Consider the following 27,661-nt stretch of genomic DNA (forward strand, 5'->3'; position numbering starts at 1 on the left):
CGTCGCGTCGGCTGTGACTCCGCCTCCTGCTCGCTGTGAGAGGGACGGGCTGTGACGTAAAGCGCCGCGAGCACGTGCGTGCCTCTGGTCCGCAGATTTACGCGGTTAGACAAACCGTTGCGCAAGACTTCCGGGTTCCATTGACACTTTGTTTCCGAGCGGGGCGTTGAGAAGAGCACCTACTCGTACAAAAGAGGAGCGGAGCACGTGGCTTTTTGTTTTTAAAGAAAATGTGGCAGGAAAGGAGCTCGAGTGCTCTTTTGATAACATGGAGGCTTTCCCCTTTTAATACTGTAGAGATTTTTCTTTCACCCCCTCATTTTGAAATAGCCATGTAACATAATACAAAATGCTTTAAATTGTTATTAACCCTTTTTGGGAGAGCTGATGGGGATTAGCGAGGTGATCTCCTGAAAGTTAGAGAACTTTGAAAACAGCGCTGTTCACCCATTCCTCCTGGCAAACGCATTGGATAGTAGTATGCTTTTAACCGTAATTGCTTTTAGAATGTTTTTGTTTTTAAATTTTAATATCTATTTTCTTATTTTGAAATTTGTATACCGCTCTTCATCCGAAGATCACAGGGCGGTTCACAACATAAAAATGCAAAATGAGAACACAAAATACATAATAAAATAAAAGCAAACCAATAACAACGCTCCAACAACGCATTTCAAAGGCCAAAGAATGTTTAATCAGTCAAAGTCCTGGTTATCATTGCTGCCCTGTGCTGCTTGGGGAGGAACGGTGAGATATAAATTGAATTATTATTATATTCATAATGATGATATTGATGCTGAAGGAGGTCTTATGGCCCGCTCGACCAGGTGCCCTTCCAGATGTTTTGAACAACTCTCATCATTCCTAGGCTAGCGTCCGGCCGTGATGGAAATTGCGGTCCAAAACATCTGGAGGAGCAGTAGGTTGGGAAGGCGTACTGTGTGTACTGTATTTCTTTTTTAGCTTTCCCCCCTGTTCCGGCGTTGTAAATTGCCTTGGAACATATTTTGATGAAAGGCATGCTAATGTGTGCTTGCCACTGACTATCCTTCCAATGTTGCCCACTGGCATGATTCCCAGAGCAGGCGGGGCGGAGGAGACGGAATCTTTTCCCGACCGTCTTGCAATGTAGGTCAGAGACTTTTATTGCTAGGCTGCCGGTGCGAGAGCGACGACACTCCGGATCTATGCTTACTGCAGGGCTTTTCGGTTTGGGAAGCGAGGCATAAACAGAATAAGCATAGCTGCACAACACCTTCAGCACCGCAAAGGCCGGCTTCGCATGCCCGGAAATCGAGTCCGGCCGCAGCTGCCTGTCAGGAGCTGCTGCTTCTGGCCGAGCGCGCAGGAAGCAGCCACTGTGCTCTCGCCCCCGGGTTAGGCATGAAGCCGCCGCCGGAGCGAGGGAACAAGCTGCCCGCGAGTCAGCATCAAACTCTCCTGCCGGCCGTGCCATAGTCCGGGGATTAGGTGAAGCTCCGCTTGCCGAGGGTTATTCCCCGCTTGGAGCGGAGCAGCCGCCACCCAGCAGCCTCCTCGTCTCGGTCGCGAGGCGCAGCGGCTGGCCGCCCGCGATGACGAGGCCCCTCCTGGAAGGCCGGGCCTGGAAGACGAGGAGGCGCGGTCGGGCGGCCTGCGGGGCCTGTGCCGCGTTGCTATGGCGATCTCGCAGCCCACGGCCATGGCGGACGAGGAGTCGGAGCGCGACAGCGTCCACACGGGCGAGTCGCGGGAGCTGAGCGAGGAGCTGCACCAGGACCTGGCCCAGTTCTCCATTTCCCAGCTGCACTCCTTGGTGGAGGAAGCCAGGTGCGGCGAGAAGAACCCGCGCGGCGGCTCCGGCTCTTCCTCCGACGCACATCCACTTGGGGCCCCTCAAAGACACCCCCTTTCCTTCCCCCCGACTGGCTGGCAGCCATCCCTGTGGGCAAAGGGAACGACCTACCCTGGGGCGGCGCGGGTCTCCCGTTCACTTCTATGGCAGAAAGCGGAGGAGCATAGCTAGGGGGCAGGTTTGGCTGTAAATCGCATTCTGGCCATCAGCCTTACTAAGGATGGGTTTCACTAACTAAATCCAAATAATAGCCAAGGTTACATCCGTACCATACATTTATAGCACACATATACCACCTGGACTGTCATGGCTTGCCACTAAGTCTCCTGGGAATTTTGTAGTTTGCACATCACAGAGCTGTCATTACCAGCACACTTAACAAGCTAAAGTTCCCAGGATTCTTTGAGTGAAGAAATGCACTTTAAATGTGCTTTAAAGGTATGGTGTGGATGTAACCCAAGATATGGGGCTTTTCAGTTTTATTAACCCCCTCCCCCCCCCAATGCTATGAATATGTGTGCTTTACCCTCTCTAACCCTACAATGTTGTTCCCCGACCTGTAAGGAAACATGTCACCAAACTATACTAAATTCAGAAAACAAGCTCAAGAGAAAGTTCAGGGTGTGTGCTGTAAATGGAAAAGTTACAGGAAACAGTGATGCTGTGTGCAGACCTGTGGCAGTCACCCTGTATGACTGCTACCTGTGGTAAACTTAAATGGTATACACACACTTTTCTCATATGTACTAAGATGTTGAGAATTTCAAGCAAGAATATTATACCCCAGGATATATTTTAAACTTAATTTCATTAGTTAAGGTGTTGAATGTAACACCTTAATAAATAGGTAAGCCAGAAGGAGAAGTGAAAGGCATTTCCATTGCCTGAGAGGGACTGGTACGGAAAAAATATTAAAACCCAGTACTGGACCCTAGGATCATAACTGAGAAACGGTGGCTTAGACAGAAGATTAAACCAAGTAATCTTCAATAAAGATTGTCCCACAGAAGATGGAAAATAATTTTCTCAAGAAATGGATGAAATGGCAGTTCCAAGAAGAGGAATTTTGTTGATATTTGTAAATTATATATATATATATATATATATATATATATATATATATATATAGTTTATGTGGGACATTTTAAAGCATGGGTAGGCAAAACTAAGGCCCAGGGGCCAGATTCGACCCAATCGCCTTCTAAACCCGGCCAACAGATGGTCCAGGAATCAGTGTGTTTTTATATGAGTAGAATGTATACTTTTATTTAAAATGCATCTCAGGGGTATTTGTGGGGCATAGGAATTCGTTCTTCTCCCTCCCCCCAAATATAGTCTGGCAAGGTCTGAGGGATAGTGGACTGGCTCCCTGCTGAAAAAGTTTGCTGACCCCTGTTTTAAAGAGTAAACTTCAAAACTTTTCTTAGGTAGTTATTGTTCCAGAATTTATTGCTGCTTTACCTCAAATGCAACCCTCAGAGTGGTGCAAAAATTATGTGTCCCCTCTCTAAGGAGTAGGTTACCATAGATTGCAGCTTGAGGATTTTGTCTTCCTCAGACTTTGCCTTAATGGATACTGCTGTTATCCCTTTTGGTTTGTGACATGCATTGCTCACATGAACCACTGGGTTTGCTCACCTAATCTGTCATCTACCTTCAGCCATGACAATGCCATGCTCAAACTCGAGACAACAATGTTTGAGAAGACTTTCAATCGGCTTGAGCCAAGAGACTTGGTGCTGGAAAAGTTTGGCTCTTTGATGGACATGGGACAAGCACAACTTGTAAGTTATGGGATTATTTTACAGATACTGGTATAGCTGTTATGGCAGTATTTGTGGTTTTGATGGTGCAAAGAGTCTGCTCCCTTGTCCTTTGCTGAAGCTTAACTGGCCAGAGTGCAGATGAGAAGCAGACTCTAAATTTAAAGTGTTGTTTTTGTCCTATAAAGCCTTAGGTGGCTCAGGACCTCAGTACCTTAGGAACTGCTTCTTCCTGCCTAGACCTACTCAGACCCTGCACTTGTCATCTGAAGCCCTCCTCCAAGGGAGGGGCAGAGGGTGCCAGCACAAGATTGGGCCTTCTCAGAGGTGGCTTGCAAGTGTGGAATGCTCTCCCCAGAGAGATGTACCACGTTCCATCACTACCTATATTTAGACCACATTCCTTTTCATCCAGGCATTTTGCTCTTAATTGATGTTCATCTTTTAGTAGATTAGGGTATGATTTGCCCTTTTTATATTATTACAGGATGAGTAATTTTAGTCAATTAATGTTCTTTTATCTTTTTTATTTATTTTGAATTTTGTATCATGTATGCTTTTATAATTGTAAGTTGCTTTGAGACATTTTTTGTAACAAGCAACAAATAAATATAATACTAACCATATATTATTGTTATTGTTAATATCAGGCTGCCAATCCATTGTGTATCCAATTCACCACAAATTTCATCTAAGACACCTAACAAAGCATGTTACTTATTAATATTCATAAAGGGGGAAAAGAAGAAACAAATACAGTGATGGTAATTTCTAGAGTTCAGTTGCACCTTTTGTGGCTTCTTATTCAGAGCTGTGTGCTTCTATCTTGCAATCATTTGGTTTCCAGGCACGAGGCAGGCGCAAATCTAAATCCCGGTTAACAGCAGATCGTCTGGTGGGTCTGACAGTGGAACAGAAATGTGACATAGCACAACGGGAGCTGGAGGAGACAAAGGAAGACGTTCAGAGGTTAAAGGAAAATTCAGAAAGGCTGTTGCAGAACTACCTGGTATAGTTGCTCTGGGATAGGAAGAGGCATGTGTTGTATCGCTGTACTGAAGTGTGTGTTCTCTCCTCATTGAGGCACCTGTTCATGCCAGGTCAAATTTAGTAAGTGAGCAGTGGTATGCCATTTTTGGCCCACTCAGTAGTATCTGGTGATTCAGATGAAGAGGCACTTTTCTACCAATCAAACTTATAATCCAAAGGCAGTTCATTTAGTCAAGGCTGTAGACAACTGGTCTTCTTGAGAAGCGGAAGGCAGGAAATGATGGCACTTGATAACATTAAAACACTGGGCTTCAAGATCCCCTGTATTTTCTGGGCTTTAGCGCTGATCTTGTTATACATTTCTGTGCAGTAGTACTTTGGGAAAGGCTTAAAAACACCAATTTATGGACACTCCAAGGAGCTGTGGGCTTATAAAAGCCATAGTTAAGGGGAGGAACTGCCTTTTAAAAGACTGTCAGTTTTGCTGTTGATTGGGAAGATACATGCCAGGCTGCCTCTTGCAGAATGTCAGAATATTCCTCTTTTGTGTATTTTACAATAGATGCTGAAGAGCTAAAACTTGGGTTAAATGTCTCTTTTCTGGATACTTAAACCTGGAGTGCATAGCTGGCCAGAGTGGGTGGCTGCTTAATTTGTCTGCCAATGAAATCACTCTTTTCCTCATTCAGTATTTCAGTATTATAAACACAGCAGGAGCTGTGGCATGAGAAATACAGCTGAAGTGCTTGGCAGTGCCATTTGCTCACACAGGCTCTTATGCATGGAGTTTGGGGAGCCCAGTTAGGGTTAGTTCCAAGATTATCAGTTGCAATAACATGGTCAGGTTTGGAAAGCTTTTCCAATGGAGTGTGACTTTCAAGGTGGGAACTGAGCAAGGGAGATAAACAAAAACATTATTTGGGCCTGCACCATCTGCCCTGTGGGAAGGAAAGGGGGAAGCAAGAGAGGCAGGAAACATCAGTGCCTGCTCCGTTGGACTCACCCACTCATAGGCAACTTTACATTTTATAGCATGTGTTGGATTGCAATTTTAAAATACTAAAAGAACCTTGGGTGCCTTGGCAGAAAGGCAGCATATAAATGTAGTAAATAAATAATTGCTGGACATCTTACCATCAGTTAGGCATTGCTCATTAACAGTCATAACAATTAATGGTCTTGGGCAAGGAGTTCAGCTGGAGTACCACAGCCAAGCAATTCATGTTTGCCACCTACTGCTTGCTGCTGGTCTCCACCTTTTTAACTCAAGAGTTTACAGAACACAATGCTTTGTCCCCGGGCAGCAGCTGGTCAGCATGGTTTTCCATGAGAACAAATCAATGACATGCAGCCTTCCTTTACTGACGGTGCAATCTGAATTTGGCAGGCTGTTCTGGAGGAAGCAGACATCCGCCTAGTTGACATTAAGAAAGCTGTGCAGGACTTTGACAAAGATATAGTCAAAACCATCACCAAGAAGAAAGGGAGTGTCATCGCCTCTGAAAAAGTGCTAAGATACATGGAAGATAGGATACGCTACAGGGTAAGTGGAGAGAACATTGGGGAGTCCCACCAGCTGCTCTCATTTTGCTCTGTTAGCCGACTGAGAACCTTGGTAAAACAGCCTGTTAGTGGGACCGTCAGTGTCTCTAATCCTCCTGCATATGTTCTTGTTTTGTTAGATACCAGCAACTGAGTGCAGTAGCCTGTAGACATCATGGTGGATCCCACCAAACAGTGGCATACATTCAGACGCCTTAAGCAATCTTTGTCATTCAGAGGAGGACTTCCTGAGAAATGTGTCTATTTCAGAGCATTCTTATTCCATGGAATACATATCTTGACATTATAAAGCTGAATCAGTAAATAGGATGGATATTTATTATTAAAGAACCATACCTAACCCTGTACCTGTATCCTTAACATGCAGAAATAAAACAGGTAAAGCTCATCCTCCTATCTCCATGCCAGCTTCACCACATTTCTACATGTTATATTACATTTCAGCCTGGTAAATACATAGGAGTGGGGCCAATGAAAAAGATGGCAACTGTATCTATGAAGTCCCAGTTCTGATCTTCATCAACTTTTCCTCAATTCAATCTTTCAGAGAATGGCTATTGCCTGTGCAAGGCAATAGCAATAATAATGAGCAGCTGCCATTCCTTCTAGTTTAACTGCATCAGGGTTGAGAGCTGTTTATACACAATTATACACAATTGTATAATTGCTCAAAATACTTCTGAGATGCACCTAACTCTTTGGCCTAAAATAGAGTTCTGTGCAACTCAAAAGTCTTCACACATGTTAGAGTTGAGAGGCAATTCCATTTGGATACATGTAAGGTCCAAGGCAAAGCAGCATTCCTGTTATTACCTGGGAGTTTCCTCTGGAGAGCTTTGCCGCCAGGAGTGATTGGTCACAGCCTGCAGGGTAAGTGCTCATCTCCCAGCCACACATAAAGTACATGTAAATGCAGGCAAACTTTAGCAGCAAGCCTGAGAAAGAAATTAGGTGACTTTCTTTTTCAGGATGTACTGAAAGAGAAAATTCGTTTGAAAAATGATTCCCTGAAAGTCCAGAAGAAGAAGATGCAAATGCAGCTCAAGCAGGTGCGTAAACTGCAAGTTTGTGAAGGTGCATCTCAACAGGCCAGTCTCGCCTCGGGTGTTCCATTGCTTGGTGTCCCATGCATTCCATGTTGTTGCTCATTGATCAGGAGTATCTCCATAAGTAGAACACCAGAATCATCAATTCAGAAAGAGCACCCAACATTTGGAACATGTCCTCTTTTAAAACCATCCAAATTTGACTATCACTGCCTCCTTTGGGAGCAAGTTCCACAGGTTAACTGTGCACTACTGTATGTGAAGAAATGCTTTCTTTTAAATGTCCTGAATCTTCCAACTTTCAGCTTCATTGGATGTTCTAGTATTATGAGAGAGGGAACAAAACTTTTACCTGCTTTCTCCATGCCATGCATAACTTTATAAACTTATATCCTTTCACCTCTTAAATGCCTTTTCCCTAAACTAAAAGGTCCCAAACACTGCAACCTTTCATGGAGGAGTCACTCCATCCCCTTGATCATCTTGGTTGCTGTTTTCTGAACCTTTTCCAACTCTACAATATCCTTTCTGAGGTGAGGCAACTAGAACTGTACACAGAGAAACCTGCTATGTACTTGGGCTCCCTGGTCAGTGACCCACACTGTTCTCGGTTGGTCTGCAGAAGGAGGAACTCGGGGAGGCACTACACGAGGTCGATTTCCAGCAGCTGAAAATCGAGAATGCTCAGTTCCTGGAGAAGATTGATGAGCGGAACCAGGAGCTGCTGCAACTGAAGCTGACTGTGGGCAACGCTATCCAGGTCCTCAATTTCTACAGAGTAAGTAGAGCAGTCCCACAGTACTCTCTCTCTCCCCTGCTCTTTGGTTCCCCATACATGGCTTAAGATGGCTGCTGGAAGAGACCTGGGATCCAACTGCCTGCACTTCCCTACTGAGGGGGACAGTGCTGCTGTAGACCAAAGCTCTGCTCTGTAACCAGCAATTATTCTGCTAAGGAGTAAACACAGCTTTTCCTCCATCTCTTCTGTTGCAGAGCAGAGTTCCAATGGTCAGAAACATTGTGCAAGAGGGTTAAATGCTCCCTTCTCCAAACTGCATTCTCATTCATGATTCTCCCCCACCTGCCCATGCCCTCTGCAATGGGGGTAGCGGTGCTGATATAAAAGCAATGCTTTTTGGACAGGGAGAGTTAAATTGATCAAGTTGATTCCTAGAGAAGAGGGACAGAGAATAGGAAAGGAAATGGCAACAGTCCAGAAAATGGCCAGAACAATTTAATCAGCGAGAATAGAAGTGGAGGAAGGGGGTATATTCACTTGGGTAATTGTGTGCTATTGAATTGGGGTTTTTTAAAGTTGAATATTCTGGGCTCTGAAAAGAAAAAGAGGGGGAACTGAGTATGGGGAACATGATGTTTGTTTATGATGTCATGCAAATAACCTGTAGAAAATGAGTGTGTAAAGCATAGGACCCAACGTCTAGGGGCCGATCTCCCTTTGGTCCCTCCCACTAAAATATTTGAGGGGGCTGTGCCCCCTCCCCAAGTTGATGGGCATTGCCATTCAAATGGTGTGCATGAGCCATGTCTTGGGATCAATTATGCGGGTCAGAGCTTACCTGCCCCCTCTCCCATATTTTATTCAAGTTGGTACCCCTGGTAAAGCTTGGCTATTCTGCAGTAAATGTCTAGTGTGGAAGCAAGCTAAAAGAAGGTCTGAGTCTCTCTGTCTCTCTCTCACACACACACATCCTGAAAGAGGCACCATTTTGGACTAGTGGGTACCTTTTGAATTTTGAATTTAGGGGCTCCAGGCACAAAATGGCTACCATGGGGGGGGGGGGCTTGTCATAATGCAAAATTGGAGGGACAACTGTCCCTGAAACCTTATGCTTACCATGGGAAGCTTCCCCCACCCCAAAGGAAGATCCCACTGTGTGCAAATGAGCCTATAAGAATCAAAACGGTGGGACTTGGTCCAGGAGGTTGTATCATCCTGGGCCAAACTTAGAGGAGGATGAGCCTAGGGACACAGGACTCTTGGTCCATTTGGCTCAATAATGTCTGCACCAACTGACAGCAGTTCTCCAGGACTTCAGACTCAGGGGCCATTCCTAGCCCTTCCTGGAGAATCCATCGAGAGTTGAACCAAGAACCTTCTGCATTCCAAGCAGATGCTCTTAACCTCTTAGCTTTGGCCCTTTCCCAAAAGCTTCTGGAGCATATTTCACTGTCCAGAAGAAGGGATTTCAGCAGGAGTCTCTTTTTCTGCATCTCTTCAAATCTCTTCTTTGCACTACTGTCTTCATTTTCACTTGGGCATTATTCCCAGGGAATAATCCTGATATATCACCAGCTAAACATTGCAATATATCAATATATCACAATATCTGAAATAAGGATGGAACTTTGTAAAGGTGAACATAATTTTGTGAACATACTTTATACTTCCATTCTGGATTTAGTGTCTGTGCTGGCTACTGAAACCTCATTTTCCAGTTACAGCTGTTCCGTGTGTGGCCAGGTAGCATTCAGACATGCAAAGTAAATCTGAATGCTGCCTTCTGAAAGTTCCTTCTGCTTAGGTAGACACAGGCCATCCAACCTTCTTTTCACTCTCAGTCTGGATCAACTTGTTTTATTTCAGAAGAAACTGTATACCGCAATGACCCTGGCCACCAACCTGGTGAAAGATATTGCCCAGAGAAAGGAGTCTCTGGAAAAAATTGAACATGAAGCCATCCTCGTTGAGGAGGTAGGACTGAAGGGAGGGACAGGAGCTATTTAACTGCAAGCAAAGGTTTTAAAGTAACAGTGACAGGATCAACTTACTGGGATTATTTGTGAATGATGGTGTTGCCGCCAGGAACAATGTCCAGTTTACTGGCTCCTAATGTATTTTTATTATTTTTTATTGTTAATGCATGTGATTTTTCAGGCTTGTGAGTCAAAGTAGAGCAAAAATGATCCCAGGAGAAAAATCAGTACACTAAGGGAGGACTTTGTATTATCTGGGAACTAATTTGCTTGCTATAAGTGATGCTGAAAAGCCTGGACAGGAACTTTCACATTTTCAGGAAGAAAAGTGTGATTGGTTGCAAACTGAAGATGGTTTATTTGCGTGGATCAAGAGGGGGAGTCCTCTGACTAAGGAAAGAATGTCAGGAAAGGCTCAGTGCCTCTTTATCTTCCGTGGGTTGTACGTTCAGGATAAACAGCTATTTCCCTTACTCAGAAAATAGGGTGGGTTACCAGCAGGAGCCCTGCAGTGTCTGGCTTCAGATGAAAACGGCCAGTCATCAGCTGCAGGTGCTTCCCCCAGAGTAAGGGACCGGTGAAGGGTCCAACTACATATTACAGTGAAGATCTGTGATCAGCTCTCCAAACATTTTTATTTTTACTTTAAAGAAGTCACTGGGGGTTCTGAATGTGATTGGTGTATTGATGTTGGATGAAGAGGTGTTTAGCCTTTTCTCCCCCTGCCATTTCCCTGATCTAAATTCCTGTCCCCACCCCACCCCATACAATGCAATGAAATAAAACTAAAGAGAGTCTCTCATCAAAATAATTTTCTTTTTTCCTTTTTTTTATAGGAACGGTTCAAAGCCGAGGTCCTGAACAAAAGGCTACGGAAACAACTGGCAGAGTACAAAGTGCCCCCTGTCCTTGACTATGTCCATGAGAAGATGGCAGTACATGAACTGGAGAACATCATCAAGATCTGGGAGAGGAAGGTGGAAATTGCAGAGGTATGAGCATGCTGGTCTTACATCTGGGCACCTGTGCCACAGGGCTGACCACAGCGAGGTCTGTGTTAAACCTCTGTTCTGCCTCTGAACACAAGCTTGGCTCTGATGTGGGCAATATGTGGCCAAGTGCCTCATTGTTATACTCAACACCAGGTTAAAGAGAGGTAAAATTCCCTATTGGAAAAGGGTGTTCAGATTGTGTGCAGGAAGTGGAGTTGGGGATCAGTGTAGGGATAGCCCTGAACTTGAAGAGATGTGGCTATGGACAAAAACTCCACTTTCAACCTGTTGCCTTTGGCATATCCTTTCTTGTCCTTGTTCTCTCCCTTGCTGGTTTGCAGAGCAGGGTTTTATTTAAGCTTTCTAGGATTGTGAAGGTGGCAGTAGAGCATCAGGAAGTAGATAAGCCTGCAGATAGTGGATGCTGTTTCTGGAGCACTCTGAAATGATATTACTCCACGGTGCAGATACAGGAGGAGAAGCAGCCTCTCTGTATATGTGTGGTTTTTTCTCCTTGCTTGGAGTTTAAAAGAGGAGCAGAATGAGGATGAGCAAGCAAGAGAGGGCCAGGAACAGCTGCTCCACCCACCTTAGGGGCAGGAACTTAGAGAGCATTTGTCATTTAGGGTAAATAGAAGGCATGCAATAGTTGTCCCCCTCCCCCTTGGTCTGGGTTTTCTTTCTCAGTCTCTCTCTCTGTCCCTCACTCCCAGCTCAGTTTCTTACTGCTTTCCTCTTTTCCCCTCTTCCGTCTCACAGATGGCCTTGCGGGGCTACCAGAGTACTTGGCACAAGGCAAAGCTGGCAAGTCAACAGCTGCAGGCTCTTCTCCCAGAGCAAGGGAGCAACTGAGAAGGAGAGAGCTGGACAAAGGCACTTTACCAAGGGCCCAGTTGCCTAGCCTTGGAAGAGAACAGTAGTCCCTGTAGCACATGCCTCCTGCTTCCTCTGTCTTCTTTGGCTCTCTCTTCCTGACAAGGTATTTGCACCAGGGTCTCAGGACCCCTGCAGTTGTTGTCCCCTTTCCCTTTCTGTTCCCCTGTGATGAGTTACTTTATAAGTCATCAATATATCTGGCTATATTTACCACTTTGGAGTCATTTCATACCACATGGTTCTGAGGAGATTGAATAAGGAGGGTTTGAAGTTTAATTGTCCAAATGGGACTTCTGGGGAAATGACAGATGAGCATAACAGCACTCACCATATCTCAGCTGTGCATTTCTCAAAAATGTCTGCTGCTTAACCTGCCACCATCCAGCATGTCAGAAGACAGGGCATGAGGCTTTTAGAGAGGAGGCCTTCAGGCTGGCCTAACTTGGCTGTAGAAACGGGAAGAAGCTCCCCACTGTAGTAGTCATAATAGATGGGATCAGACTGCTTGGCCCGTGACTCAGCTGGCCCTTCTGGGAGCTCCTGGCTGTCTTCTGTGAGGTGCTCTGTATGATTAAGGCTGGTGTGGTCTGAGAAGTCAATGGCTCTCTCCTCCCCAATGGGTTCAAATATCCCTTCGCCCTCCTCCATGGGAGGTCTGAAGGGGCTGTGTCTTGAGTCAGGGATGGGAGAGGCCGGAGCTCCCCACTTTGCTGTGGTGGTCACAATCCAGTCGCCATAGGAAGACACTCTGGTGTAGAGAAACGGCCCATAGCATCTCATACCGCCCTTGGTCATCACTCCCTTCAGCACCCACTGCCTTGTTCCATCTGCCTGGCACATGACCGGGTTGCCTGGGTATCCCTTTGGAAGAGGAAAAAAGCAAAGGTGCCTTTATTTATTCATTTCAAATACCTCTCCCCCACCTCTCCACATGCAGTTCAAGACAACTGACAGAGAAATCATAAAATACAATAAAAGGCAAGGCAAAATAAGAAAAAGAATATGGAGCTCATGACCTCATGATAGGTGCACAAAGTCAGAATTTTAGGAACAAGGAGGAGTTTGTGGAGCTTTTTGGTGGGCCTCCTGGTCCAATGAAAAGGTTCCATCAGGAGCAGAAACTGCTGTTTTACTCTCTGCTGCAGATTCCTTCCAAATAGCAGATCAAGGAAAATGGTCCCCCTAACAACTCACTTCCACAAACAGGGATTGCCAGCAGCAGGCAGGAATCATTAGCGTTTGAAATTGGGCACTGTGAGCTGGCTGGCTAAGGGTGTCATAGTGGCATACAGGGTTCTCCTCCTCCTCTCTGTTTTATTCTCACAATAACCCTGTGAAGATGGGCCTGTCACCATCTCTGTCCTAAGATCACTCAGCTTCACAGCGGAGCAGAAATGTGAATTAAGAGTGCATTTAACATTTACCTGTGGATCTTGAATAAACTGGATTAAATCCAGATTCATCATGCCCGGCCCTGTTTTCAGCCATCAGAATAACATGAAAATTAGACATTCCAAGACATTTCTGAGGCTACAGTTCTGAGATTACTTATGGGCTATGGTTCACCTACCAGCTCTTAACTGGTCTCTTGATGGGTGTTTCTTCTTTTTTTTATCAAATGCTGCCTAGGAATGAGTAGATCTGCCCCTTTCTCAAAAGTTCTTCAATAGATTTATACCCCAACTTTTAGAAAAAAATTCTTAGAAGGGGCTCACAAATATATATATATTTATAACAATATCTAAAAATTATAATTTAATAATAGAAAACACAAGTGCTAATGTTAAAGCACCACCCTGCCCAGTAAACGGCTGCAGCAATTCTCTTGTGTTAAAAGGGGGAAATATTTTCTGTACTTTCACTATGCCTTGCTGAAGTGTTTGCACAGTCACTAGAAGAGAACTTCTTGTTGTGTTTATGAATTGTGTAGAGGTAGCAGCAGATGAGCCTAGGAACATGACTTTCTCACCAGGCATCCAGACACATTGTCAGCTTTCCTGTGGCTGCAGCACTCTGTGGTCATGATTCTGTGTAGGGGACAGGGGTCAACATCCACCACCGAGAGCTTCCGTAGAGAGACGCTCCCTGTCTGGACTGAGATACAAAGGCATGAGCAAAGCCTGGCCTTTCTAGGTCTTTACAGGACTAAGTTGGCAACTGAACACAACACACATTGGGCTGCCCATCTTCCCTTCAAAGCCCACCCTCCTGTGCTAAAAGCTATATTTCCTGTCTTCTGTCCAGGGCAAAGAGGAAGTAGCTCTCCTTAGTACCCAACAGTGAGGGGCAAGGTAAAGAAAAGACGAAAGATCTCACTAGCTTCCAGAATTTGGTTCTGGCAAAATGTCTACAAATTGAAATTAGATTAGTGACTCTATTGGTTCAAAAGAATTCTGTGTTCTAAAAAAGGTTTGAATAGCACCTTGTCTCTTAAGTGTCCAGCCAGGAGAAATCTTGGAAGCCACATGCAATAACCACATGCAAGGAAGACATAGATCTGATCCCTGGGAACTATGGGAAGTCTTCCACATGCAGATGGCCAATAGATGTGTATCCATGAGAGGGATGGATGTTCTCATGGGAGAAAAACTGAAAATAGGCATAACACCAAACATGTTCTTGTAGGAAGAGCAGGGTGTAAATGCAATCCAAAAATAATGGAGCAATTGATCTTGCACAGCATTTGTGAAGCCTGCCATTGTGAGCGCCATGGTACACAAGTAGCTCACCTGTGTGAGGATGCAGCCAGCCCACAACCAAGCAGTTCCTTAGAGCTGTCACAGGGAAGTTTTCAGGTGGGAAGCAGATGGGCTGCAAAGCCTTGCTGAAATAGAGCCGGGCGCCTATCTTCAGGAGGGCAATATCATTGTGAAGAGTGAGTTCATCAAAGGCTTCATGCGGGATGATGGCACTGATGGGGATCAAGAAACTTCTGTCTTTCAGGCCTGTGATACCAACCAGGGCCAACACCTGGGTCCTGGCCATGGAAAGCGTAAGCAAAGAAAAGGCACTTGAGTGAACACAGACATGGCCCCTTGCTTCAGGCCTCTCCATTCCTGGGGGAAGCTTCTGGGCTTGAGGCACAGAAATTGAAGAGGAGGTGCAGCGATATAGGAAAAGAATCAGTTAATGAATGCCTGACTTTCAAGTACCAGTTAAAAGCACAGGAATCCTGACATCATGCTAAACATGTATTTACATACTACTAATAATAATAATAAATAGAAGGCAGGAGAGGGGTTGTGGAAGACAGAAGTGCCTGGCGTGCTCTGGTCCATGGGGTCACGAAGAGTCGGACACGACTAAACGACTAAACAACAACAACAGGAGAGGGGTTAGGTTTTCATCAGGATGCAGGAAATGGGGAAGGGAGGTTTAACTGTTTCCTTGTTGGCCACAATTCTGGCCCACCCTCCTGACTGTGGCTATTGGCTTTTTTTTTATAAAAAAAAACCCTATTGGTTGCCAAATGCACACAACCAATCAATTCTCCATTGTTACCATGGGGAGGCCTTAACAGAGAGAAGCAGATAGGCTGCACAAGTCTCCTGCTGCTGCTTTTGCACGTGGCAAAAGGGACCCTAATTCCTGCCTGCTAGGCTTGCCAACGTTTTGACTGGCCCCTGCTGGATCAGGCCAGTTGCCCATCTAGTCCAGTAGCCTGTTCTCAAAGTGGCCAACCAGATATAGCCCCAAACTTCATTGTGTTTCTTTGCTGGGGGCTATGTACTTCTGGCAGCCTATTGTGGTAGGATTCTGATTAACTGAGCAGCCAGTTTTCCAGTGTGGCTGGGAACAGAGGTCTTCATCTGAAGCTTTTCATGGACTCACCTGGGAGCACTTTTCCTGAAACACCACCTCTTTTGCAGCTGCTGCAAGGAACAGGGGCAGACCACTGAGCAGAGCCCTCTGCCCGGGCTCCACTTCAACCCTGCTACATCTCCAAGTTGACCTACTTGTCTAGCTAGAATGACCCAAGGATAGGATTGTGCTGCAAGAACTATTATTAATTGTTGCAAAGTTTTTTCTGGCCCTTGAAGGAAGTTCCTATACAGTGTTTGATGATTTGCAGCTATAACTGTTCCTGCTCCATGTGTGTAAAAACCTCCACTTTAGCACCCACCTGTTCAGGAAAGTAGAGGCTGCACTTACTATCCAATGTTTATCCAGGATGCAGCCCAAAGCCAAGTGGTTGCCATAGACATCCTGCAAAGATACCATCCAAGGGAGTTCATCTACAGCTGCAAACTCTTGCATGGGTCTTCTGGGATCTAAGCTGATCTGCATGCCGCAATCTGTGCCAGTGAGAAAGAGGAGGGGCAAGTCAGTCATCAAGGCCTGTCTGAATTCAGCCTCAGCCACTGTATTTTCTCCTTTGTCCTGCTAATATCCAGGAGGTTCATTACCCCATTGTGCTGCAAGAAGCAGAACATGTCCTCCAGTGGATGGGGAGCCTTTTCCAGCCCAAGGGCTGCATTCCCTTCTGGGGGGAAAGGCCACATGCCAGCGGAGGGTGAAGCCAGAGGGAAAAGTGGGCAGAGAAATGGAAGTACATTTGACCTCTCCATCCTCCATCCAGGCAAACGAGTCAGGCCCTCTATTATAGCTGGATGTGGTAGAAGCCAGAGTCCAACATTTGGAAGGCCACAGGAATCCCATCCTTCCCTGTGATACGTTTGTTTCTCAGTTATGTCTCATCAGCCCTGTTTTCACAAGAAAATCCAAAAGTTGGAAAAGAATGCAAAGCATTTGAAATAGTGTACAACCTTGGCCAAATTCTGCCTGAAAGGGAGAACTTGTGTCATCTACTCTGAAAACTGCTTCAGCAGTTAAAGATGTGACCTAGGGCAAGTATACCAGTTTGCCTAGTTTGCATTGTTTGTGTTAGCCTTTGTCAACCTGGCAGCCTCCAAACCTTTTGAACTACAGCTCCCATAATGCCTTACCATTGGCTGAGGCTGATGGGAGTTGTAGTCCAAGCCTGGCAGGCACCAGGTCGGCAAAAGTCTGGTTTATTATGGTATTATGCACTGTTTGGATTTTGGGTCATCTAATGTGGCAGTGCTAGCAGATACTACCATTATTATTACTACTACTTACAACACACACACAATGTCCACCTTCATTGCATTGCGTCCCCACCCCATTTCTGTGCCCTCTGGCATCTTTGGGCCCAGAAAGGTCTCTTAGCTCTACCGCCCATGGCCATTGTTCTGCTGCAAGGTCAGACCCAAATGCTTCACTCACCAGCCGCTGAAGAGGGCAAGATGCAGCAGCACAAAAACAGGCTTCCTATGCAATGTCCCTGTTAGAAGAAAAGAAAGCAGACCGTAAGCTCGGCACAGGCATTTCCCAGGACCTTTCCTCGTCTCTCATCTTCAGCAGAAGTCAGTCTTTCTGTTCCGAAGCCCAGATCAATCCCATAGCCACTGGAGAAGCAAATGCAGCATGTCTAGCAAGGCGCTGCTAGTGTTACAGTGATCAGTTTTACCTTGAAACCTTTTCTCCTAGGCAACACATACAGACACCAATTGTCATCTTCTTTAGTACAATGGTTTTTCAAAATGTCTTCAGGAAGGCCTTTCAGGGATTTCTCAAGGAAAGGCACAGGAATGGCAGGCAAGCTTCTCCAATTAACGGCTACTAGCCACAATGGCTGTGTTTACCTCCACTGTCAGAGGTCTCATGTCCACATACCAGTTGCTGGGAAGCACAGGTGGGTAGAGTGCTGTTGTGCTCATGTGCTGCTTGAAAGTTTCCCACAGGCATTTGGTCAGCCACTGTGAGAAGATGATGCTGGACTAGATAAGCCATTGGTCTGATTCAGCTTTTCTTGTCCCTCTTCCCTTGCAATGTATAGTTGCTAGAGGGTTGGGTGTGTCCTTGGTCACACAGTAGAAATGGGCCAACAATGACGTTCCTACAGTTTTATTTACTGCTGAACATAAACTGGGCGATCCAGAATTCTCCACAAAACGGCATTGGAATTCCTTATCAGAAGTGTGGGAATTTATTGGAAGGCCCATCATTGTGGTGCAGGGTTGCCTGGAAGTAGGAAATTGGAAAGCCACTGCTTTAAAGCAGGGGACCCCCAACCTTTTGGGACCCATGGACCATTTGCAAACCAAAGGAGCTGTCATGGGCACTGCAGCTTATTCTATTGACTACAACAGATTGCTGTTTTCAAGATTAATTTCTGTACAGGGAGGAGATCCTGTGGAAACCACAAAGACCTCGCCAGGTGCATGTGTGCCTATTTGTCTGGATATTCACTTTTTGAAATATGGCAATGATAACTATGCTGGTTGGGGCTGATGGGAGTTGTAGTCCAAAACATTTGGAGGTCATTGCATTTTAAAAGACTGAACTAGAGAGTTGTGGTGCGGCTTGAGAACAAGAGGTGTCCCTCCTCCCACAGTGGATTGAAAAGATACTGTACTCAAATCAACCGGTATAACAGATGGATGAAGATCCATGGCAAATTCTCTTGAAACCTTGTTCTGCGTTTATTCTTTATTTATTGCATTTATATCCCACCTTTTTCTACAAGAAGCTCAAGGTGATGTACATGACCCTCACCTTCCTCATTTAATTCTCATAACAACCCTGTGAGGTAGGTTAGGGTGAGAGGCAGTGACTAGCTCAAGGTGACCCAGTGAATTTCATGGCCAAGTGGAGATTTGAACCCTTGTCTCCCAGGTCCTATTCCAGCGCTCTGCCCAGAACTTTCCAAACTTTTCATGTTGATGACACACTTTAGACATGCATCATTTCACGACACAGTAATTCAGTTTTACCAGCAAACTGGAGGTTAAACTAACCCCTTTCCAACACTGGGAAGAGTGCAGGGAGCGTTCCTGCAACATACCTACACACTGCAGCTGACACACTAACATGTCGTGACATACAGTTTGGAAAGCTTTGCTCTAACCATTACACCACACTGCCTCTTGTTCTCCTTTGTTTGACTTTCCTAGAAACTCCATTATGTGGTTCTTGTCTTGCTCTTTCTAAAACACATCTCTTTTCTGTGAGCCTTTTCCTATTCCATCTCCCAAGTTATTCTGTCAAGAGCAACCATATATTTTTCTGCCTTCTTTTACCAAAGAGGTCTTGGCTTGGTCTGATTTCCTGCCATTTCCTGACCTCTGATTTCCTGCCATCAGGTAGAGCCCAGGAGCGACCATGCCCTTTGCCAGAATTTGGCACTGCAGACTCAACTATTGTTAGGTCGTGGTTGCCATGGTGCTGGAGTTCCTTCTTGCTGGCCTCATGACCAATAACCTTTCTGGGACTAGACCTGCTTGCAATTCCCCTTCTCGCTCCAAATCCATAACTGCATTCCCTAAATTTAAGGCAAATCTGACCCCAGGGTCATTTCTGAATCCTAAGAAGAGAAGCTTTTCTAGAGATGACCTCCCCTAAAAAAACTCAACAACTTTGGCTAGGCGCGCCCCCTAAAAAAAAGGTCAGCAAGTTCCTGCACCTCTTTTTTCTAGAAGAAAAGACCTGGTGAGGGTAGCCAATGGGTCTCAAACTCTCAGTGAACTAGGGACTTCCCCTGCATGCGAAGACAGGCTCAAGAAGGCGGTTTCTGCACATGGTGTAGGAGCAGATGGGGCTTGTCAACCTAGGAAGATAGCCCATCTAGAAGGAAAACCCTGATCCTAAATCTCTGCTGCCTTGTGGAACATCTTTGAGATAAGAAAAGACTAGCAGTGGTGTCCAAACTTTTTCCAAAGAGGGCCATATTTGATGAAGTGAAGGGCCATGGGGGCCGACCAAAGCTGTTGGTCCTTTTTAGGGTTGAAGTTGTTGTTTAGCTTTTTAATGATTTTACACCAAAGTTGTTGAGCTTTTTTTAAACTGCCATGAGGACCGGATTAAACTGGCGGGCCCCCAACTTTGGACATGCCTAAGGATGAAACCCTACATAAATCCAGAGTGGAGTCCCTAAGATGGTTGGATGATGCCTTGTACACCTCCTTCCAGCAACTGCTGCAACTAAACTGGTGCCAAATGTATTGCTCTGCTTTCCTTTGGACCACTTTAGCAAGGCCAAGAGGGGCTTGACGTCTGGGCGACCCAGAACCTCCATACACTGCCTAGGCTTGCGCCCAAAGAAGGTAACTTTGGTTAACGCAGTGGTTTGACTTCACCTCCAGAATTGGGAAAGGTTAACCCTACCCTCCCTGCATGCTGCCCTCCCTCCCATGATAGGCTGTGGGGGTGGAAAGGTCCCATTCATGCAAATAGGACTCGCTTTTGGCTCAGTTGCTACACTCTGGTGGAGAAATGGGAGTCCGCTGCTAGCTCTTTTTTGACCTTACCATCCTGTGTGTGTGTCCCCCCCTTTCCCTCATGAGAATGCAGCAATGAAAAATGAATGAAAAAAGAATGAAATAAAAAAAATTGTTTGTAAAAACTGAAACAATAAAATTGAATGAAACAATAAAAAAATGAAAGCAATGAAACAAGAATGAAACAATAAAATTGTCAGTAAAAACTGTTGACAACTATTTAAAACCTTTGAATAATTAAAACCAGCAATAAACTAAAAACCGGATACAGTAGGGTTGCCAAAACAAAAATGTTTTAAGCAGGCATGGAAAAAGTGCAGTGAAGGCGCCTGCCTGATATAAGTAGGCAGAGTCCCAAAGTACAGGTGCTGCCACATTAAAAAAATCATACAAGGTTTGTTGTTGTTTAGTCGTTTAGTCGTGTCCGACTCTTCATGACCCCGTGGACCAGAGCACGCCAGGCACTTCTGTCTTCCACTGCCTCCCGCAGTTTGATCAGACTCATGTTTGTAGCTTCGAAGACACTATCCAACCATCTCATCCTCTGTCGTCCCCTTCTCCTTGTGCCCTCCATCTTTCCCAACATCAGGGTCTTTTCCAGGGAGTCTTCTCTTCTCATGAGGTGGCCAAAGTATTGGAGCCTCAGCTTCACGATCTGTCCTTCCAATGAGCACTCAGGGCTGATTTCCTTAAGAATGGATAGGTTTGATCTTCTTGCAGTCCATGGGACTCTCAAGAGTCTCATACAAGGTTTACTATTTAGTAAATTCTTTACTGTTTAGTTGTAAATTAATTTAAGCTTCGTGGCCAGATTTGCACCAAGGTTTAGGAACTATTATACTGTAATATCTGTGTCAAGAACGATTGAAATTGAAAATTTATAAATCAGCCGTTCTTTGCGGAGCGGAGATACCCCCAAGAAGGCCTGCAGCCTTGAAGAGGGCGAGTGATCCCCGAACAAGCAAAAGGCACAAGCCAAGCGCTTTGCAGCAGCGAGCTCACAGCGCAGCCGCACGACCTGCCCCGCCCCCCCCCGCAGGAGGGGCCATTGAGAAGGGCGGCGTGCGCGTGCGCGAACGAAGCGCGGGCTTTTCTGTAGCGGCGCTATGGGCGAGGCCTACACGCCGGTGGAGGCTGCGCTGGGGACCGAGGAGAGTTTCCTCTCTCTGGCAGACATCCTCATGTCGCAAGAGAGGCTGCCGTGCCGCGCTGAGATCAAACTACCTCGCCTCGCCACCGTCTTGGGTAAAGCGGCCAGTGCCGCCGCCGCCTCCTCAGACAACGCGCTCCCTGAGGTGAGCTAACATCCCGCCACCCTCCTGGATGGAATGACTACAACTCCCGACAGCTTCAAGTCGGAAGTGACGATACAGAACGGGAGGTTCAGACTTCCGTTCAAATCGGCTTTGCCCATAGATCTATAAGGCGACTTCGTTACCATGGCGAGTTTCCGGGTTGAGTTTGAAGTTTCTCGGAGGACAATGAGAAATCCCGGGATTTCAGTGGGGGAATCCAAGATAGTTGTATGACTGAAATGGCACAATGGGTCGGTGCATCTGGCTGTTAACCAGAAGGTTGGTTGGTAGAGCTCAACCAGAGACGGCTGCGGACAGGATTCCTGCACTGCAGGGGGTTGGACTAGATGACCCTGGGGGTCCCTTTCTATGATTGTATGAATGCAGAAGGTAGCAGCAAGGGCAGCTGTTCATGTTCTTGTAACTCAAGCCTTCTCTTTTTAATCTTTTCCCTTAACGAGGTCCTAAATAATTTAAAAGTGCAATGCATCTGAATGCAGGTCAGCAGAGCATGAGGCATCTGCATGCCATTGGGCTCTGGATGGGCAACCCAAGTACAGTGGTACCTCAGGTTAAGTACTTAATTCGTTCCGGAAGTCCGTACTTAACCTGAAACTGTTCTTAACCTGAAGCACCACTTTAGCTAATGGGGCCTCCTGCTGCTGCCGTACCGCCGGAGCATGATTTCTGTTCTCATCCTGAAGCAAAGTTCTTAACCTGAAGCACTATTTCTGGCTTAGTGGAGTCTGTAACCTGAAGCATTTGTAACCCAAGGTACCACTGTAGATCATGCTTCTTCGTGGCTGGTGCTCCAAGCCGGCTTGGAGCTCCTGGGAAGGAGAGGCTAAGGCTTGCTCTGGCTCAAGAGAGTAGAGCCCAAACCTTTTTAGACTTCAGCCAAACTTTGGCACCAGAGGAGGGGGAGGGGTCCATCTTGAGGGAGGGTCCACAGCTCAGTGGTGGAGCATCTGCTTCGCATGCAGAAGGCCCCTGGTTCAATCCCTGGCATCTCCAGGTAGGGCTGGGGAAGAAGCCTTCGTGAAACCCCAGTGGGCTGCTGCCAGTCAGTATAGACTGTACTGAGCTAGATGGACCAATGGTGTGACATGGTATCAGGCAGCTTCCTATGTTCCTCTCCTCTGTAGCTACAGGGCTGTCCCCAACCTGCTGTTCTCCAGTTCTTTTGAACTGCAACTTCCTTGGGAACTACAGCTGTAAAGCTATTGTAGCTAACAGTTTCAGCCACATTCACCTTCCCACTGCAATATGAGGTTATTTATCATTTGTTGCATATATATCCTCTTCTCCAAGGAGCTCAAGGTAGCTCCCTGTTCATTTAATCCCCACAACATTCCTGTGAGCTAGGTTTAGCTGAGAGGACAGTGACTGGCCCAAGATCACTCAGTGGGCTTCATGGCTGAGCGGGAATTTGAGTCCTGGTCTGACATTCTAACCACTACACCACAATGGCTCTCTTTATATGGCATGAAAGTTAGAGCAAATGTCTTAATTTACATTTTCTGTACTTTTTACCACACGCATAAATTTGTGATGCACCTTACTTTGGAACCATTTAAAAAAAAAATTCTAGAGCAATAAAAATATTATTGCTTTGTTTTACCTTTATCTTTCAAATCCATTTTTAAAAGCCTGAAACCATTTCATTATAGATTGACAACAGTTAATCCTTTTCTTTTGTCTTTCTGAAGTAACTTTAATCAAATTCTCAGATATCATTACAGTTAAAATGTAAAAACATTCTATTCACAGTATTGTTTTTTAAAGTTTGCTATCTCCATTTGGAATGATTCTAATTTTGTAATTTTCCAGTCTCTTTATTTCATTCCTGCCCTTTTTTATATACATCTCTACACTTCCCTGTGCTATTTTGTGTAGAAATATAACCTGACACAATAAAAAAATATAACAAAATTTTATTAGGGTTACCCAAATCAAGCATCCCAATAGCGTCAAACCACTTAAGATTATAGTGTAAAAACACATATTTTCGTTACTGTTCTGGTAGTCTAAAATGTATGGAAAGTCTGCTATTGTCTATTCCTTAATTTTACCTGTTCATCTGGGAGACACTGCCAGTACAATTTTGTTCAAATGTCTGAAACTGTTATCCTCCCAACTCCCCCTCCCAAAATGTTAGAATCACTTTATATTGCTTCCCTGTCCTACACCACATCCCAAATGTGAGGCAGAATGTGCTTCAACCCCGCAATTTCAGTGCAGTTTCTGTTTGTGCAAGTTTCTCTTTAGGCTGCAAACAAATTTGCTTCCAAGTTACTATGGCAGCCAATGCAAGTTTCTTGGAGTACATAACACGGCTGCAAGTCTGCTACAGTTTTATGTATACTGCTTATTGTTGGTTTTCACCTTGTTTGTATTTTGATTTATACAGGGCTCAAAGCTGGAAATCCCCCTCTGGCTGGCCAAAGGCTTATATGACAACAAACGGAGGATCCTTTCTGTGGAATTGCCAAAGATTTACAAGGAGAGCTGGCGGACGGTGTTAAATGCAGATGCCAATGTGGTTGACCTGCATAAATTGGGGCCATACTACTATGGATTTGGCTCCCAGCTGCTGAATTTTGACAGTCCTGAAAATACTGAACTAGCTCAGACTATATTGCAGGTAAAACACCGAATTTGACAGAAGGCTTCTTCCCCTTAATGCTTCTGAGCTCTCTGTGCTATGGCTTCTTTTGGTAGTGAAGTGTTGCTCGTTGAGAGCTGTTAAACGTTCATAGCAACCTTCCCACCCAATTTTTCCCTGTGCTTTTTTGACTTATCATGGCAAGTACAACACTTGCTTCAGTGCCAAATGGCAAAGACCTTCATTAGAATCAACCAAAGTGCTGCTAAATTTTGAGCAAGCTTTCAAGTTCTTCAACTCTCTTCATCTGAACGAATGTTCAACAAAACAGGAGGGAGGGGGAGGGGAGGGTAGAAAGAGTTGAGCAGGATCTTGTCACTCCAAATCTACAGTTCACAACTATCTTAAAATGGGAGTGCAGGAGAGGCTATGCAGACATAAATAGATAAGCCTCACCAGGTGTCAGACATGGCAGGATGTGCCCAGGGCTGCTGTGACAAAGAGGTGACAGTGGCTGCGTCCTCATTTTTGGAAAATAAAGTGTGTAGCATTTATTCATGTCAGTATCCAGTGCTAGACTTTATCTAGATTTACTTATAATTATTTTGTTTGTTTATTATTTGTAGTAATAGCCTAAATGGCCCTGGGGTGGGTTACAGAAATATCCTAGTTAAAAGCACACAGTAGTGGCACAAGATAAAACTTGGGAGGGGAGGTCATTCCATAACCTGGGAGCCACCACAGAGAAGGCCCTCTCACTGGCCACTGTCCATTGGCACACACAGGCAGGTTGATGTGGGAGGAGGTGTATCTTCATATATTTTGGGCTGAAGTCATTTCAGGCCCTGTATGTCAGTGCCAAATTGGGTTAGGCAACTACTGCAGATCTTTCAAGACTGTTGTAATGTGTGTCTGGCACTCATTAGCAGTGTGACTGCTGCATTCTGCACAAGTTGCAGCTTCCAAACCATCTTCAAGTGCATTGCAGTAGTACAGTCTGGAAGTCACCTGGGCTTGGATCATTGCGGCCAAACTATCCCTGACCAGGAAGGGCCATACCAACCAGAGCTGGACATAGGCTCTCCTAGCCACCAAGGCCACCTGGTCCTCAGGTAACTTAGATGCTTCCAGGGGAGTACCAACCCATTCCCTACTACCTGGACCTGAGTACCTGCAGCACACAGTACCTCTCTCCTGCCCAGATTCAGTTTAATGTATCGGTCCACATTACCAGCTCCAGGCAGTGGTCAAGCACCTGAATTGCCTCTCCTGTTTAAAATGGAGCATACTTTGCATGGTACACTAAAGGCCAATTTGGATAGTTTTTCCTAGTGTTTTGTAGGGCATGTTATCTCCAAAAGTTTTAAGTCCCACCTTCGTTTGGTAGAATATCATTTCTTTCCAGTTTTAAAATCCTATTCTTAGATAGCTAAACATGGTATTATCCAAGCACAGAAAATTGGAGGTAGCTGCATTGATCCATTGCAAAAACTAAACCAAATCCATTGGATTGTCATTAAGTAAATGGCCTTCTATGGCCTAGATGCTACCATGGTCCCAAATCATTATACTCATAATTCAGCCACAGCAAGCCTCAGTCAAAGGAGAAGCCAACTTGACCCAGATCTTTCTGTCTCTTCCCAGGCCAGGACCCACACCAGCCCTGTTCCATGCCTTCCTTGAGTGCTTTTGCCTGCCTGGAATGTGTCCTTGATCTGTGATAATACCTTTTGCTTCCCTGGGTGGGTGTGTGTGTGTGTGTGTGTGTGTGTGTAGAAATCTCTGACTTTTGTGTGGCTGAAATGTAGCCCATTGTACAAAGGTTAGGCTTGCATCCATTATTCTTCCCGCTTTTGCCTCTGACCTCACTAACATGCAGCCCCAAGAAGGTTGGCCATGATGGACTGTGACCTTGGGCTGGAAAAAGTCACCCACCCGCCGACTGCTGCTATAGTTTGTTAACCTGGTCCTGTGTGTAGCCTGGCACTCCCTTTGGCTACTTGAGCCTACTCAGGACTTCCTTCCATTCTAAGTAACTCTGCTTCCCTCTTCAGACATTTATTGGCCGATTCCGTCGCATCATGGACTCTTCCCAGAATGCATTCAATGAGGACACGTCTGTGCTGGTGGCCCGTCTGGATGAGTTGGAACGAGCCTTATTTCAAGCAGGCCAGAAAGGACTTAATGACTTCCAGTGCTGGGAAAAGGGTCAGGCCTCCCAGATCACAGCATCCAGCCTAATCCAGAATTACAAGAAGAGAAAATTTTCTGACTTGGACAGCTGAGTGCATGAAGGGCACAGTTGACACTTCCATGGCAAGAGGAAATGATGTTCATTTTATGAATTGAAAATCTCCCTGGTAACATCTTGAGATTGAACTAGAGCATATTTCTGAGGAATGTTGGCTAACACTGTGTGGCCTGCACCCGTCCACTCACTCTTCTAAGGACGTACAAGATTATTCTGGGTTTGTGTCTGAATGGATACAATCAATTGGAACAAATCTTATTGGGCAATAATTAACATTTTATTCAATCTAATGCAGCTATGTTTTAATCTTTCAAGTGATGACTCTAGAAATGCAGGGCAAAAGGATGAACAATTCTCAGGCAATTGAGTTTGCCCTCAGAAATCATCACTGGAGTATTTGTACATAGTCTACCAGGTTATTGCCTTTGCTTTTATTTGCTAGAAAAGTGATCTTTCTTAGGGAGAAAAGGCAGCTCCAATATATTTTAATGTGCCTCTTGGTGCCTGCCCATTGGAAGCTTCCTGTCCAAGGGGCTTAGCTACTCTACTAAATCTTAATTTAGTGGGCAGCTTTCCCAGTCCTTTGAAATGCAGTTTTCTGAATGGAGTTGGGATCTTTTAACTGAGAATTCTCAGAACTCGCAAAACTGCTTCTCCCACAATTTATTGGAGGAAGCTGTTGCACTTAAATAGCTTAGGCTTTTAATCTAAATGACATTTTATCCTGCTTCCATTGTGTATTGCTTATTTTGGCGGAGGGAGGGATAAATGTCCCACTCCCGCCCGCTATTTCTCTGCCTTTGCTGCAGACTCAGCTTGACAACCCATGAGCCCCTCTGTACCATCCCCTGGCATGGATTTCCCTATGTTCCAGGAAAGTATATGCTCTCTTCAACATCCTCTGTCTTGGGAATCTCCAGGTTCCAGATTTTGCATTCTGGGTTCTGTTCCATCCTTAACAGCATAATTTCAGTGTAGGTGAAAATTAGTAATCCCTTTTACAGTTTCCCTTTTACAATTTGTTTAGCATTGCATTATAAATAAAACTGATTTTAGCAAAAGCAAGCCTGTCTATACCTGTTTATTGAGGCTGAATTATTCAGATCTGTTAGTATGGCTTCATAGTTGCACAAGTCCAGAGTGGCCCTATCAGAACTGCCCCTGGCAGGAGGAAAACATATTGAAATGCTGATGTAACTCTTCCTTGTTGTGGGCATAAGCACTTGTTTAAGTTGCACTCCTCATACACTATGATGGAGTAGAGGCAGATTTTGGTTGGATTCCTGCCTTCTTCCCCACAACTGATTGGCCTCTTGTTCTGCTGATGGGGGACAACAGGAGTATATTTTTCATCTCTTGCCATATGGCCAGTGCTTGCCACATCCTTCCTTCTAGCATTTCTCAACCCCTTCTTGTATTTTTAGAAGTACA

General features: G+C 45.3%; 3 protein-coding genes across 7 annotated transcripts; 2 read left to right on the top strand and 1 right to left on the bottom strand.

The window, feature by feature from the left end:
• Nucleotides 1-1,135: 1,135 nt before the first annotated feature.
• Nucleotides 1,136-11,989, top strand: CFAP263 (cilia and flagella associated protein 263). The gene is made up of 9 exons (XM_081016918.1): nucleotides 1,136-1,809; nucleotides 3,495-3,618; nucleotides 4,445-4,606; nucleotides 5,975-6,130; nucleotides 7,119-7,199; nucleotides 7,819-7,974; nucleotides 9,802-9,909; nucleotides 10,748-10,903; nucleotides 11,663-11,989. Exons 1-9 carry the CDS (start codon nucleotides 1,658-1,660, stop codon nucleotides 11,753-11,755), a joined length of 1,188 nt encoding a protein of 395 aa, XP_080873044.1. The 5' UTR covers nucleotides 1,136-1,657; the 3' UTR covers nucleotides 11,756-11,989.
• PRSS54 (serine protease 54) lies at nucleotides 4,306-21,431 on the bottom strand. Of its 5 annotated transcripts, XM_081016904.1 has the most exons (8): nucleotides 21,304-21,431; nucleotides 17,027-17,084; nucleotides 16,186-16,482; nucleotides 15,903-16,074; nucleotides 14,509-14,756; nucleotides 13,749-13,873; nucleotides 12,108-12,640; nucleotides 4,306-4,537 (listed from the first exon to the last, which is right to left on the bottom strand). In XM_081016904.1, the coding sequence occupies exons 3-7, from the start codon at nucleotides 16,436-16,438 to the stop codon at nucleotides 12,146-12,148; spliced, it is 1,293 nt and encodes a 430-aa protein (XP_080873030.1). In that variant the 5' UTR covers nucleotides 16,439-16,482; nucleotides 17,027-17,084; nucleotides 21,304-21,431; the 3' UTR covers nucleotides 4,306-4,537; nucleotides 12,108-12,145. The 5 variants fall into 5 exon arrangements, with proteins under 5 accessions (XP_080873030.1, XP_080873033.1, XP_080873032.1 ...); XM_081016907.1 differs by lacking the exon at nucleotides 16,186-16,482; XM_081016906.1 differs by lacking the exons at nucleotides 16,186-16,482; nucleotides 21,304-21,431 and adding an exon at nucleotides 20,110-20,157.
• Nucleotides 21,126-27,295, top strand: GINS3 (GINS complex subunit 3). The gene is made up of 3 exons (XM_081016945.1): nucleotides 21,126-21,374; nucleotides 23,785-24,018; nucleotides 26,034-27,295. Exons 1-3 carry the CDS (start codon nucleotides 21,186-21,188, stop codon nucleotides 26,262-26,264), a joined length of 654 nt encoding a protein of 217 aa, XP_080873071.1. The 5' UTR covers nucleotides 21,126-21,185; the 3' UTR covers nucleotides 26,265-27,295.
• The last annotated feature ends 366 nt before the right edge of the window (nucleotides 27,296-27,661 follow it).

The sequence above is a fragment of the Podarcis pityusensis genome, assembly GCF_964106645.2.
Source record: "Podarcis pityusensis genome assembly, chromosome: 8".
Classification (NCBI taxonomy): Eukaryota; Metazoa; Chordata; class Lepidosauria; order Squamata; family Lacertidae; genus Podarcis; species Podarcis pityusensis.

Coding starts and splice junctions, on each gene's coding strand:
- CFAP263 (XM_081016918.1), top strand. CDS start 1,658: ATGGCGATCTCGCAGCCCACGGCCATGGCGGACGAGGAGTCGGAGCGC. Junction 7,200..7,818: donor TGCAAATGCAGCTCAAGCAG/GTGCGTAAACTG, acceptor GTTGGTCTGCAG/AAGGAGGAACTCGGGGAGGC. Junction 7,975..9,801: donor AGGTCCTCAATTTCTACAGA/GTAAGTAGAGCA, acceptor GTTTTATTTCAG/AAGAAACTGTATACCGCAAT.
- GINS3 (XM_081016945.1), top strand. CDS start 21,186: ATGGGCGAGGCCTACACGCCGGTGGAGGCTGCGCTGGGGACCGAGGAG. Junction 21,375..23,784: donor CAGACAACGCGCTCCCTGAG/GTGAGCTAACAT, acceptor TGATTTATACAG/GGCTCAAAGCTGGAAATCCC. Junction 24,019..26,033: donor TAGCTCAGACTATATTGCAG/GTAAAACACCGA, acceptor TTCCCTCTTCAG/ACATTTATTGGCCGATTCCG.
- PRSS54 (XM_081016904.1), bottom strand. CDS start 16,438: ATGGGATTCCTGTGGCCTTCCAAATGTTGGACTCTGGCTTCTACCACA. Junction 16,075..16,185: donor GCTTCTTGCAGCACAATGGG/GTAATGAACCTC, acceptor TCACTGGCACAG/ATTGCGGCATGCAGATCAGC. Junction 13,874..14,508: donor CTGGCTGCATCCTCACACAG/GTGAGCTACTTG, acceptor TTTGTATCTCAG/TCCAGACAGGGAGCGTCTCT.